Genomic DNA, 14727 nt, shown 5'->3' with positions numbered 1-14727 from the left:
ATGTTTACTTGAATGGCTTTTTTTTTTTCTTCTTCTTTTGCTCAGATCAATTTGACCACTCTTACACAGTTTGGGACTGCCTAGGGAATGGTGCCACCCAGAGTAGACTGGTGTTTTTCTACATCAATTAACTTAAGACAGTTCCTCCAAAGACATGTCCACAGGTCTGCCCACTGTAAGCAATCCCTCATTGAGACTCTCTTCTAAGCTGATTCTAAGTTGTACCAAACTGACAATTAAAATGAATCACAGTCACCGAGGATAGATTTTGGCACTAAGTCAGCAGGCCAAGGGTTTTAAAAGACTCATTAAGTGTTGAGTAGGGTCATAGCCTCCAATGCATATAGATGTTAATTGCAGTCATCCCAAGCAAAAGAAAGCAAGCCATGTGCCCACATGACTGCTGAGGGTACTCAAGACAGGGGACTGTGAATGAAAGCATCACTGCATAAGGAGAGCTAAAACAAGCTCACCAGCTTGAACACCATTCTTGGGCTGTTGCAGTAACTCAGTTGGTAAAGATTTTGCTTTCCAAGCAGGAAGACTAATCCTCAGAATCCACATAAAAGATCTGAGCATGGTGTCATGTTATGTGTTTACAGTCCCCAACCTGGAGAGACAGACAGGTGGATCATGGGCTCGCTAGCACTAGCCTCTTTGGGTCCAGGCCAGTGATAAACGTGATATTTAAAATATAATTTAAAAAGCCAACAAAGGAGATGCATCTGAGAACCAACAGCTGAGATTGGCCTCTGGCGTCCACATACATGTGCACATGTACACACACCTCACACAGAAAGATTCACCTTGAATCTTGAGCTTCTCCTTCAGCTGCTTCTGAATCCTAGTGATCTGACTGAAGCCAAACATCTCCCCTTAAAGATGCAGCCTTTTGCTCAGTCTGCTGGCAATGAGCTCTTACGACCTCAGTCCTGGATTTAGTGTTAGTTCTAGCATATATGCATGTGCCCATGCGTTGACATGCACAGTCACGGGAGCAGGGCTGCAACCCAAACATGTGCTCAGCTGAGCTCAAGCCCAGCAACCCCGTATCCAGAGTCCACCAGAAGGATTGTAGTGATGGAGGGCCACTACGCAGCCTTCTTTCTGTGAGTGTGAACGAGTACATGGAGGTCAGAGCACAACTTCTAGATGTCATTCCTCAGGTGAGGTCTACTTTTTGTTTGAGACAGGGTCTCTATTGTTCTTGAACTTTGCCAAGCGGCTAGACTAGCTAGCCAGCATGCTCCGAGGGTCTGCCCGCCTCTTCTTCCCATCTCAACATGGGAATTACACACCCATACTAACTTCTCCCCGTTTTTACCATCACCTCTGGGGATTGAACTCCGATCCTCAGGTTTCTGAGGCAGGCACTTTACCCACTAAGCCATCTCTCAACCCCCCATGGGGCTTCTAGTCTGGGTCCGTTGGCTGATTCTTCCAAGGTCTGACTCCAAGCTAGAGCTGACTATGGGAGTTTGGCATAGGAAATTAAGAAGGCAGGCTTCTGAAGGAAGTCTGTGGGTGCACATGTCAATGGTACTCCTGTGGTTTGGGGTTCTTGGTGTGGGGTATTTGTGCCCTACGGGTCTTCTTTCTGAGAATACCACCTTTTGCCTCCACAGGCCTCCCACCCTAAGTGGCAGCCCTGTCATCTCAGATATCTCCTTGATACGACTTTCTCCACACCCTGCTGGCCCTGGGGAATCGCCCTTCAGCACCCACCATCCCTATGTGAACCCCCATATGGAGCACTACCTCCGGTCTGTGCACAGCAGCCCCACACTCTCAATGATCTCTGCCGCCAGGGGCCTCAGCCCTGCTGATGGTAAGTAGTGTTGGAGCAGAGGCAGCAGGGACATTTGGGGGTGGTGCAAGGGGTGACTCAGTCCACACAGCCACTCTCATCATCTTCCAATAACACATAAAATTACAATTTCATCAATAGATATATCTGTTGATTAGGTCAAAGCCCTCATAATCCAGTCATTTCCCCAAAGTACCACCTTTGTACATTGCATTGGGGACCCAAGTTTTCAACATATGAGCCACTGAGGGATGTTTCATATCCAGACCATAGCAGCCACATCATAGGGACAGGCTACTGCTTGCAACACACCAAAGGCTGCGGAAGCCAGTGTTAAGTAAGAGATTGTGTGGGAATATCTTCTTGAACTCAGCATCAAAGGGAAGGCAGAGCAGAACTGAACTCCATTTTCTGTCCCCGTGGTGGTCAACACAGATGGCCTCCCAACTCCCAGGAATCCCCTGGAGCTGGAGTTACAGGCAGCTGAGGCCCGATCCCCCAGGGGTAGACCAGTGACTTTTGAGTATGCTCTGATGCTTGAGAAAGAACGGACCAGCCCACTGGATCAGGTTGATTTGAACCGGAAGTGAATAGAATCACATAATATAGTTACTCTCTCAGATCTAAATTTTTCCTAGGAGCCGAAGAGACGGTTCAGTTAGTAAGTGTGAGATCAATCCTCCAGGACCCAAGTTTAAAAAAAAAAGAAAGAAGAAGAAAGTAATCACTAAACAGTAAATTTTTAAGAAAAAGATCTTATATATGTATTTTCATTTTATGTGGGTACACGTGCATGAGATTCTGACGGTTCCTTTCTCTTACCTCTGTGACAGTGGCCCACGAACATCTGAAAGAGAGGGGACTATTTAGTCTCGCTGCCCCAGGCACCAACCCTTCAGACTATTACCACCAGATGACCCTCATGGCAAGCCACCCCACGCCCTACGGGGACCTTCTAATGCAGAGTGGGGGTGCTCCTAGCGCACCCCATCTCCATGACTACCTCAACCCTGTGGATGGTGAGTACCAGAGGGTGTAGTGTGGGGTAGGGGGATGGTGCGGATGAGGGTGACTGACTGATGGTCATGGAAAGCAGGTCATCCGTCCCTTTGGAGGCCAGAGACATGAACAGAAGTCTGCACTGCACCCCAGCTCTGTCTACACTGTCAGATACGGGGACTGAGGCTGGGTGACCAAGAGCCCTGTGGTCATCACAAAGACTGGAATGCACCCGCTTAACTTTTGGGAAGAGTCCCTAGTGGGAAGTACAGACACCAGCCACCACTGGGGGTTGGTAAGCTAAGACGGAATGTGTTAAATGAAATAGGAACGGAGACTGTCTTAGTTAGGGTTTTACTGCTGGGAACAGACGCTATAACCAAGACACGACTTACAGGGACAACATTTAATTGGGGCTGGCTTACAGGTTCAGAGGTTCAGTCCATTATCATCAAGGCTGGAACATGGCAGCGTCCAGGCAGGTATGGTGTGGGAGGAGCTGAGAATTCAGCATCTTCATCTTAAGGCTGCTGGCAGAATACTGACTTCCAGGCAGCTAGGGTGAGGGTCTTAAGCCCACGCCCACGGTGACACACCTACTCCAACAAGGCCACACCTAATCCTGCCACTCCCTGGGCCGAGCATATACAAACCACCACAGAGACACATACTAGTGTGGTGGGGTGCAGTTTTGAGACATAGTCAGAGATTCAAAGGTATCCCTCACTAAGGTGTGGGGGACGCTATTCAAGCACAGAACTGAAGGGGCCATCCCACCGGCTGGCTAGGAGAGGAGCAGTCCGTGCCAGAGGATCAACGGGTACAAAGGGCCTGTGTGCCTGCTGTGCTCCAGCCCAGTGTGATCGGTTGAAGTCAGGTGAAAGGCAAGAGTGGTGCGGAGGCCAGTGTTCTGGGCTGGGCTGTGCCATCTAGTTGGGACTTGATTAAGGCTTTGCCCATTGCTGGAATGAGACGAGGCTGTGGAACCATTTTGAGAAGAATGTGCAGAGAAGTAAAGAGATCTGATGTTCCGTTTGAAAGCATCTTGTTTATGCTGACCTGAGAACTGAGTCAGGGCAGGCCGCAGTAAACCCCATTGGTGAGCTTTAGATGAGTCCAGTTAAAGGTGGTGACTGCAGAGATGGAAGACACGTTCCCAGCACAGATGTGTGCATGGAAAGAGTTCATTACTTAGTGTACTCTGGGCTGTGACCAGTATCTAACTTCTCACCCACCTCAGTAAACAAAACCTGACGAAAGCAGCTTAGGAAGGCGTGTTGGTCGTGGCTCACACTTTCAGGAGATCCTGTCCATCATGGTGGGAATCGCATGGTGGCGGGACTGTGAGGCAGCTAGTCACATCACATCCATAGTCACAAAGCAGAGACAGGCCATTTTCTCCTTTGCATTCAGCTTGGGACCCCAGCACATAGAATGGCCCACAATAGAATAGTGGTTCTTCTCACCTCAGTCAGCACTTTCTAGAAAATCCTCCACACACACATCTCCTAGATGATTAACTTTCCAAGTTAACCATTGTTATAAACCATCATAAAGAGTCAAGGGCAATGTCAGGGTCTACGGACCAAGTGATAGGGTGGGCTTCAGTGATGAAGACGGGGCATGTGCTAGGCTGCTTTGCAGGGCAGAAGGTGGGGAGTCTTAGATCAATGAGGTCCTAAGTGCCCATCAGACGCTATGCCCTTTCTTCTCACTGGAAGCCATCTGTGTGGCTGCTTTCACAGGGTGCCATAGCCCCCTGATTATGAGACCCTGGGTCAGCATACAACCCCTGCCGTGGGAAGGAAACCTAAGCTCAATGCTGTAGTCCCCTTCCAACCTGATCCCGCTCCACCTGGCAACCCTAGAGCTGTCCAAGGATGCCTGAGATGTGGCCCAAGTAGAGGCATGGAGAACCACCACCAAGCTCTAGGCTGGTGCCACCTTCCGGCTGCTGTCTGCCAGCCCTGCTGTGAGCAGCATCTTCACACCACAGTGGTGGGAGGAGACAGACCTGCAGAGAGGCCATCTGGTCCTGCAGGGTAGCAGGTTGGGAAAGGGCTGTGGCAGCTGTTAAGAGGCCACCGAGGGTGCAAGATTCAGGGTGGGCCCGTATCATCCAGGCCTCGGCTTGTTCACATCGTAGGCCCCATTTCTGGGTTTCCTGCCACATGGCCGCTGCAGCTCTGCTCAGTGGTCTTGCTCCATCTGAGCTATCTCTCCACAGAGACAGGACCAAGAGTGCTCCTTCTCCAGGAAATCTGTCTAGATGCTTCCTGCCTCGCTGAGTTTTAAAGAACCACCCTGCCACAAACGCAAGGTCAAGTTTCTCTGCTCATCCCTGCCATTCCCTGATGAGAGGCTCCTGAGTGACAAAGCAGTGCTGTCAACACTCAGCCAAGTGTCTGTCCCTCCCTTCAGTGCCTTCCCTAAGAGGATGCTGGGTCCAGGATTCAGCACAGTGCATGGTATTAAGTCCCATCTGTGAGGCTCCTTTCCCATCTTTGCCTCTGACACAGTAGGTCAGGGATTGGGGAGGATGCACCCTGGACACAGTGTTTCCCAGCATTGTAAACCCAGCCACAGCTACACAGCGGGAGGGTAGTATCGCGGTCAAGTGCAGTCGTGCCCACATGCCAGCTTCTACCATGCTGGGAAGCCCCCCTTCAAGGCCCAGAGCCAGACGATGGACATCACTGGCAAGTGGACAGCCATGTTGATGCCATGGCTAGGGGACCAAGTTGAGCAGGTGGCAGAACTGGGCAGACAGGAGTCATACTGTGACAGCCATCCTGAGCTCCTGACTGGGTATGCACCTCCATGCCATGCCATGCATGCAACAAGGACAGAAGCATGACAGTGAGCGTTTCTCCTACGTATGGCTGGAGGATGAGCTTCTGATGAGCAAACATGTCCCCAAGCCTTGATCTAGCTGGACCACACCATCCCTTGCCAGTTCCTGAGCTCTACACTCCAGAAGGCAGCTAGGCATCTGGGTCTGCGTTCTGCAGAGAGCAGCAGGGCAGGATGCAGAGGGGTCCACTATGATAACTAGTGAGGAGACACCAGAAAAGACCTACTCCATCTCCTGCTGTTTCCCACCGTCCTCGGGACTGCTGGCAGTGGGTGGGGCACAGGGGATGTGAAGCTGACTGAAGGAGAGTAGCTAAGGTAGAATGAAGGTAAATGCAGTTTACTTGCTGTATACAGTGGTGCTCAATTAATGTTGGGCGTGACCTCTCACTACTGTATCCCTTTCGAATCCGCCCTGATCACCAGGGCCCCATATCTTAGTTGTATCACCTAGTGCTTCCTCCCAGGCCATGGACCACTCTGGGCATCATGTCCTCTTTACCTCCCCATCCATTGTCCCTGGGTGTGCTGGGCATGGCTTGTCTCTTCTCTCCCTCGTACTACTGTCACCAGAGTTAGGGTCAGAGCCTGGGCCCTGGCAGCAATAACAAGCCAGGATCAGCAGCCCATCCTCAGTCAGTCAGTTAAACAGCAGAAGTAATGAAAAGCAGAGGGAGCGGGGTTATTCATTGTGGCCACATGGGGAAGAGGAACAGAGAGGTTTATATGTAGGTTTACATGGAGGGCAAGAGGCATACATGGCTAAGCAGTCCTGGTCAAGGTATGGTCTAGCAAGTTATCAGAATTGTGTGAAATCTTTCTGGGAGACAAGCTCCCACTCTGGCAGCACCAAGTTTCAGCCCTTCCTTCTCAGCATGAGTCTACTGGGGAAATTCTATTTGTATTTACTTTTGAGTTTGTTGTCAGATAACCAATGGGATGGGCACAGGTGTCTCTTTAGAATGTCTTCTTTCCTGCAGCCTCATTGCTGGCTCCCAGAGCAGATTCCCTGATGCTTCCTGCTCTGCCAGTCTGTTATGCCTGAGGGCTTGAGGGCTGTGCAGCACCAAAGGCATCATGGGTAGCAAGTCCTGGGCACCTGAGGCACCAGGAGAACTCCAGGCACCTAAGACAGCCAGTCCCACTGCTGGACCGGATGGCTCACAGCCTGTAAGACCTGATGTGACAGGAGTGGCCAACACAGGAGACCAGGGAGAGAAGGGTGCAAGCAGATTAGAACAGAAACCACTGGAGTGGACAGGGGAGCTGCTGGCAGCTATAAGTAACCTAGAAGGGACTGGGGACAGCTCTGTTCCCCCAGAACGTCCAACATTGGCTGCACCTGTCTAAGAAACAGGAAGGCCCCAGGCAGGAGAGGTTCATGAGTTGGTAGAACACCCACCTCCAAGGGCTGTCACCACTTGCTGAGTAACTTACTGCAGCCACCTCCTCTCTCCACTTCTGTTTCAGATCAGCAGATTCCCAGACACCTGAGCAGGACTGAGATGGCAGGTGGTGACTGGGGAGCACTGGGGACTGGGCTTACAAACCCAAGAAAACTACACCAATCCACAGCAATCTTCTCTTTCTCCCGTTGATGCTTCTCAGCAGGGGTTTTCCAGGCAGATTTACTGTTTTATTTTTCTGTCAGATTGGAACCTAGGGCCTCACACACACTAAGTGTGATTACTCCACCACTGAGCTAGACCCAGACTTCTCTTACTTTTTTCTTAAGTTCTGTATTTTATTTGTTTACTGTGCCGGTGTGGACATGCATGCCACAGTGCTCCTATGGGAATTGGTTTTCTCCTTATACCGTGTGGGACCAGGAGATGGAACTCAGGTCATCAGACTTGGCAGCAAGCACCACCCTCAGCCATCTCAGATCTACCCCAGCTCTTTCCAAACCAGTGGAAGGCAGAGCTTCAAACTTGGCTTCAGATTTTTAAAAGTATTTGGGGTATTTCCACCCAGCCTAGATACCTGTGCAAATACCCAATCTGCTAAGTTTGTGGGAGAGATGTTAAACAAGGCTGAGCCCTGCCCAACCTGCCTCCAGGGGGTTCCCCATCCTCCTTCTCCACTTAAGTAGACTTCGTGAGAGCCAGGGAAGACCTTGCCAACTGCTGTATTTTCTGCAGCCCACCCCCATAGGATGCTTCAGTCCCCTCATGGAAAACTTAGTTCTTTTTTTTTTCGTTTTTTTAAACCAAGTTCCCTTTTGCTCAATGCTCTTGACAGAAGAAATGGTGTGTGCACTCCTTCACTGCCTGCTTACTCAGCATGCGGCCTAGTTAGGTTTCACTACTGCTGTGATAAAGCACTGATCAAAACCAACTTGTTGGAGACAGGGTTTATTTCATTTTACAATGTCCAGGGGACAGTCCGTCACTGAAGGAAGCCAGGGTAGGAGCTCAAGGCAGGATCCTGGTGCGCTGACTTGCTCCCCCAAGGCTTGCTCGGTTTGCTTTTTTATACAACCCAGGACCATCTGCCAAGAGATAGCACCACCCACAGTGATCTGGGCCTTCCCCACATCCATCATCAATCAAGAAAATGCTGTCACAGACTTGCCTACAGCCAATCTGGTGGAGACAATCTCTCAGTTGAGGTTTCTTCTTCCCAGATGAGTCTAGTTTGTTACTTTCAAAACACACACACATGCACACACACACACACAAGTAAACATGCCAGGCCAGGTTCTAGGCACTAAGTGTAAGCTGAACACCACATCAAGTCAGTCTGTCTGGCCGGGCACCAGATGCCTTTTTGGTAAGCACTTCAATGCATGTCCCGTCCTGACCTGACCTGACCTGACCTGACCTGACCTGACCTGACCTGTCCTCTAACTGCCTCTTCTCTCAGCACCTGCCTTCATGTCTTGAGACAGGGACATCCAGCGGAGAAGAGAATGTTCCAGAGGCTTTGTGTGTCCCATAGAGGCATAGAGGTAGGATCTACCAAACTGTGAGGCAGCCTGAGCAGAAGACTGGTAGGCGCAGTGCTCAGATCCTTCTCCAGCTCAACAGTACCATTTTACCTGAGTCAAGGACCCAATGTACAACAGCATTACAGTTTACAACAGTTTAGCATTCACAACTGACTTGACTTGGGGGTTAAATGAATGATTCTTAAAATGTTTCTTAGTTAGGGTTTTACCGCTGTCAAGAGACCATGACCAAGGACAACATTTAATTGGGGCTGGCTTACAGGTTCAGAGGTTCAGTCCATTATCATCAAGGCTGGAGCATGGCAGCATCCAGGCAGGCATAGTACAAGAGGAGCTGAGAGTTCTATATCCTTATCTGAAGGCTGCTAGTGGAAGACTGACTTCCAGGCAGCTAGGACAAGGGTCTAAAAGCCCATGCCCACAGTGACACACCTATTCCAACAAGGCCACACCTCCTGGGCCAAGCATATACAAACCATCACAAAATTAAACATTATTTTTTTTAGATAGGGACTCATGTAATTAAGGCTAGCCTTGAACTCACTGTGTAGCTGAGACTGGCCTTGAACTCACTATGTAGCTGAGGATAACCTTGGATTTCTGATCCTCCTGCCTCTACTCTCAAGTGCTAAAATTACAGGCCTGTATCATCATACCAATTTATGTGTTGCTGGGTACAGAGCCCAGGGCTTCATACATGATAGACGAGTACTCTACCGAGTGGGCTGTATCCCCATCCCTAGAGCTTTCTATTACCCCAGAGGGGCAAACTTGACGTATAAACAGAAGGCGATGTCTGTCTGAGAACCACAATAGTGTCTCGTGGACTTTGTGTACTCCCACATATGGGACACACTAGAAAGACAGCAAGGCCTGTGACAGGTCCAGTCACCAATGCCAGCATTCACCCTGGGCCTGAATGAGAGTGGGAACAGAGACCTGAGGCTCTACAGGCTCGCCTCTCCCTCCACATCCTTCCTTCTTCTCCTGCCTGATTTTCAGCAGGAAGACCAGGTGCTGAGCCACTGAGAAGGCAACAGAACCAGTCTCATCCAAAGTCCTCCATTCATCAGCTGGTGGCTCTGCAGAGAGTGAGGAGTTCACTGCTCTTGCACGAGGCTGTTGACACTGGCAGTGTAACTGCAGGGCCCCAGCAGCCACAGCCTACCCTCCCTATCTCTCTCGAAAAGATTGAAATGTTCTGATTGAAGTACTGTCTGCTCACAGCCCTATAACTCCTCCCAGCTGTGTGTTTTATTGTCATATTGACACTAATGTGACTCGGATGTCACCTCCATCCTGATGTTCATTCTTTATGCAGCCTGTGGTTCCAGGGTGGGGAGGCTCAGAAACCGATGGCATTGATCTCACTGGAGAGAGGCAGACATCGCTGGGGCCTCAGGGGACTGCTTCAGGCAGGAATCCTGGCCCAGCCTGGGACAGAGGGGAGACTGAGGCTGAGGAGAACAATCATGGGTCCCACAGGCTGGGAATGAGCTGGGGCAGAGAGGCCCTTTGGTGAACCTGAGGAGACCAGGATACAATTCTACTTCCTCAGTTGGGGAACTCAAAGCCCAGACCTTGGCTTTCTCTGCCCTGGGGACATGACTGAAAATGGGGCCAGTGGCCTCTAAGTCCCCAGCTCAGTGGCCTCACCATGAGGGTCCCCCATGAGGAAAATGCAGGCTTGAGTCAGTGAGGTATACATGGGTAAAACACTTGGATTGAGTTCCCGGGAACACAACCTGAGAGTGCGTGAGTGCAGAAAAGACCTGGGCCAGCTGCAGTGGGTTATACCTGTAATCTCAGCACTGGGAAGGTGTAAGTGAAAGAGTCAGTAGTTCAAGGCTGCCCTTGGCTACATCACATCCTGTCTCTCAGAAAAAGGGGGAAAAATAAGTGAGGTGAGGAAGATTTGGCCTGTTCACAAAGGGCTTGGCCTTGAAAGCATGACGACAGGAGTTCAAATTCCCAAAGGTGGATGCAGAGCAGCCACCAAGGATCCCTGCAGGCTTGGGGGCTAGTCGGTCTAGCTGAATCAGTGTGCCCAGACCAAAGAGGCCTGGGAGAAGGGAGGAGGGAAGGAAGGGGGAAAGGGGAAGAAGGGAGAAGAGAGGAGAAGGCAGAAGAGAGGAGAGGAGAAAGAGAACTAACAGATGAGTTGGAGATAGGTAGCAGCAGGAACAGGATGCATCAGGCATCCTCTGAGGGACAACAGCAAGTGGCCAGTGGCTCGGTGGCCAGCGTTAGGACAGGCAGCAACCACAGATGGATGGCTGCTGTGAATGCTCCAGTCCCCAAACATAAATCACAGGGAAAGCACAGGAAATGAGTGCCAGGCTTTTCTTCGTATTTAGTGATTTATCAAGGGAAGAAGCGCGTTAATAAACACATTTCCCTCGAGGGCCAGGAATAACGGAGATGAATACTACTGTCAGTTTGGGCCTGCTTCCTCTTGTTAGGGGCACCCGAGAGGGTGGGAGTCAGAGTGTTAGCAGCAAAATCTCTTTTTGAAAAATATATGACGATGGGCTGTGGTGATAGCTCACTCAGGAAAGTGCTTGCCTTGCAAGCCTGGGGCCCTGAATTCTGTTCCCTTAGCATCCCTGGGAAAAAATGGTGTGCTGGGGCATCCAATGGGGAGGTGGAGACGGCTGAATCCCCGGGCCTCGGTGGCCACCAGCATAGCTTCCTTGGTAAGTTCTATCTGAGTAAGATACCCGGTCTAAACAAGAAGGTGGACGGTTCCTGAGGACCGGCCCCTGAGAATATCTTCTGGCCTCTACATGCACATGCGTGCACACAACCAAACGCATGAACACATATATACCAAAAGAAAATGTGTGTGCTGAGGACATGGGTGGGTCATACTTTAGTGGATGCTTCATGTCCCCCTCCTTTCATAACAGAGTCAGTAGGTAGACCCCCTTTTGTATCTTTCTTTGAGATAAGGATTATCTCAGACATGACACTGAGGTGCTCAGAGAAGGCCCAGATGGAGGCCTGTCGGGGCTAGTGCTGTAGCTCACTGCCCCGGGCTCAGTCATTGAGCCTTTGGACCTTCCCTTTATCCTAAACTGCAGGCCCACTCTACCCATCTGCACCCCTCGAGGAAGCCCTGGGAATTAGACATCCCACCCAGACATGTGGACAGGGTCATAGGCAGCACCCTTGCAGCTCTGTATGACTTCACAGCAAGTGTGCATAGTACAGCATGTTGCCTGTATGACAGAGAAGCTGGGGAAGTCTGTATGACGTTCTGCCCAGCATTGAGGCAAGACCAGGACTGCTTACAGGCAGCGTCTCCAGCTAACACATGTACACGAAGGTCCAGAGGTCCCAGAGAGAGGCCAGCAAGGCAGGGAAGCCATTGGTCCTTGAACATTTCTAGAAGGCAAAGACATACCCCAGCATTCACCTTAATTTGCTATGGTCCAGGCCATCCATCACCTAAGTTCACATTTTATAGCAGCCGTGAAGGGCGCTGCTACCATAAGACCCCTACTATGTGAGCTGAGACAGTGAAGAAGCTTTAGGGACTAGAGTCATCCAGTGATGTCGGACCACTTCTAGGACACTGCTATCTAGAAGAGAGATCCAGAATTCCTCCAGGGGGTGGAGGTGGCAAGGGAAAGGGAAGAGGAGAGAGAGAGACAGACAGAGAGAGAGATAGAATGAGAATGAGGGTTCTCTAGAGTCACAGAACTTATGAAATGTCTCTATGTTGAGGGAATTTATTGTGATGACTTACAGTCTGTAGTCCAACTAACCCAACAATGGGCAGCTGTGGATGGGAAGTCCAAGAATCTAGCAGTTACTCAGCCCCGTGAGGCTGGTTGTTTAAACTAGTCTCCTGTAGAAGTAGGCCCTAACAAATGTGCTGGCAAGTAAGTGCAAGCAGTCGCAGAAGACTTAATCTTCCCTCTTCCAATGTCCTTATAACTCCTCCCAGCTGTGTGTTCAGCTGTGTGCTCAGCAGGTCTGTCCCAGATTAAAGGTGTGCACCACCACGCCTAGATTTGGAACTTGCTTTGTCCCAGGCTGACCTTGAATTTAGAGATCTCCTTGCCTTAGTCTCCTGGGATTAAAGGCGTGTACTACCTTGCCTAGGCCTAAGCTTTTCATGGCCACTAGGCCTCAAGATCTCCATGTCAAGATCCAGGTCAGAAACTTGTATCTTCCAGCCTCAAAATCACAAGTGAGCCCTCCAATTCGGGATTGTAGTTCATTCCATATATAGTCAAGTTGACAACCAGGAAGAGCCATTACAGTGCACATGTGTGTGAACCTACATGCAGGGCTATATGTGTGCATATTCATGAGGTGAACACATTTAAGAAAACACATTCCCACCACTCAGTGGCCCAGAGCTAAGGATCTTCAAGTGTGAGCACATCTGCGTGTCACATGGCCTCTCCCTGCTGCTCCTCCTCTACCTCCCTGGCCCCTCACAGTATCCTTTTCAGTAGGTTCTGGGGAGCCAGCCTGGCATCACACTAAGGGTGTGGAGCAGCCATCCAGGCCTCCGCTTACCAAGTTTCCTGCTGAGTGCAGGGGGTTCAAGTGTGAAACCCCCAGGGTGTGTGTGTGTGGGGGGGAGGTGGGGTTCTGGTGTGATCCTAGCTGCAACAAAACTCATGACCATGTGACTTATAATCCTGTTCCATCTGTTCCTAGTGAGATTCTCTTCAGTTAGAAAATGGGCCCATCACGGCCACACCGGCCACAACTGCCACGCCGTGGCATGGAGAAATCATGAATATTCATGATGTAGGAGGAGACTGTGATACTAACATACCTTTCCTTGGCTGTCTCACAGCTTCACGATTCTCTAGCCCACGTGTGACCCCACGACTGAGCCGCAAGCGGGCTCTATCCATCTCTCCGCTCTCAGATGCCAGCCTCGACCTACAGCGCATGATCCGGACCTCTCCCAACTCACTGGTAGCTTACATCAACAACTCCAGGAGCAGCTCAGCGGCCAGTGGTTCTTATGGACATCTGTCAGCCGGTGCCCTCAGGTGAGCCACAGTAGCAAGCAGGGGGCTAAGAACTGGGAGCTGGGCTGGGGCCACGTGGCAGGGTCTGGTCTTACAGGTGGAGCTTTATACTGGAGAATACAGAACTTAATGCAAGTGTCTCAACATGCTAGCAACCGTATTGATAATTCAAAAGCAGTAGTGAAGTTGGAGATGTGGCTCTTTGGTTCCGTTCTTGACAGGGATATACAAAGCTCTGTGATCCATTCCCAGCAGTGTATAAAATCAGGCATGGTGACAAATGCCAGTAATCACAGCACCTAGTGAGTTTGAGGATAGCTTAGGCTACTTGAGAGCCATTCTGTAAAGAACAACAGTAAAGCAGTTGTGACACAGGGAGCTCACACCAACACCAGAGTGCATCCGTATGTAGTAGGCCTGCCACCAGGGTTCCATCATGACGTCAGAGGTAGCCAAAGTCAAAAGTGGCGTCCCTAGGAGCTGTGGAGATGATGTAGTGGGTAGAAACACTAGGCACCTGAGTATAAAGACCCGAGTTTGAATCCTCACGTTTTAATCCTCCACGTCAGTGGCCAGGCATAGCACAAGTATCCAGAGTCCAGCACTCCTTTGGGCAGATGGAGGTGAGACAGGAGAGTCCTGCAAGCTCACGGTTGCATTCAAGGAGCAAAGTGTGGGCAGTAAGGCTAAGTCAGGACATCCATTGTCATGGCATGATTAGCAGTTTGCCATCCTGAGCCTCAGGGTATAGTTCTCTCTGCCAAGGATGTTGGTTTGATGGTGAACCCATTCCTTCCCCCATCCTCTCCTTTCTCCATTGCAGCCCAGCCTTCACCTTCCCCCATCCCATCAATCCCGTGGCCTACCAGCAGATCCTGAGCCAGCAGCGGGGCCTGGGCTCAGCCTTTGGACACACGCCACCCCTGATCCAGCCTTCACCCACCTTTCTGGCCCAGCAGCCCATGGCTCTCTCGCCCATCAGCACCATGCCTACACAGCTCAGCAGCAGTGGCAGCAACTGTCTAAATGATGCCAACCAGGTCGGTGGGTGCAGGGAACTGGGTGGGTCCTCAGTGCTCCCCCATCCCCATGGGCGGTTCATGCTAGGAGCTGGGGGA

At 50.7% G+C, this 14727-nt stretch overlaps 1 protein-coding gene across 3 annotated transcripts in view; it reads left to right on the top strand.

Annotated features, from left to right (window-relative positions):
* Gli2 (GLI family zinc finger 2) overlaps positions 1-14727 on the top strand; it is a 224076-nt gene that overhangs the window by 189805 nt on the left and 19544 nt on the right. For all 3 annotated transcript variants that reach the window (XM_076941028.1, XM_076941029.1, XM_034513602.2), the window contains 4 exons: positions 1626-1828; positions 2641-2826; positions 13429-13630; positions 14433-14649. In XM_076941028.1, the coding sequence (XP_076797143.1) occupies positions 1626-1828; positions 2641-2826; positions 13429-13630; positions 14433-14649 (808 nt within the window). The remainder of the gene's footprint in view (positions 1-1625; positions 1829-2640; positions 2827-13428; positions 13631-14432; positions 14650-14727) is intronic.

The sequence above is a fragment of the Arvicanthis niloticus genome, chromosome 10 (assembly GCF_011762505.2).
Source record: "Arvicanthis niloticus isolate mArvNil1 chromosome 10, mArvNil1.pat.X, whole genome shotgun sequence".
NCBI lineage: Eukaryota > Metazoa > Chordata > Mammalia > Rodentia > Muridae > Arvicanthis > Arvicanthis niloticus.
This window is presented reverse-complemented; position numbering and strand designations above follow the sequence as displayed.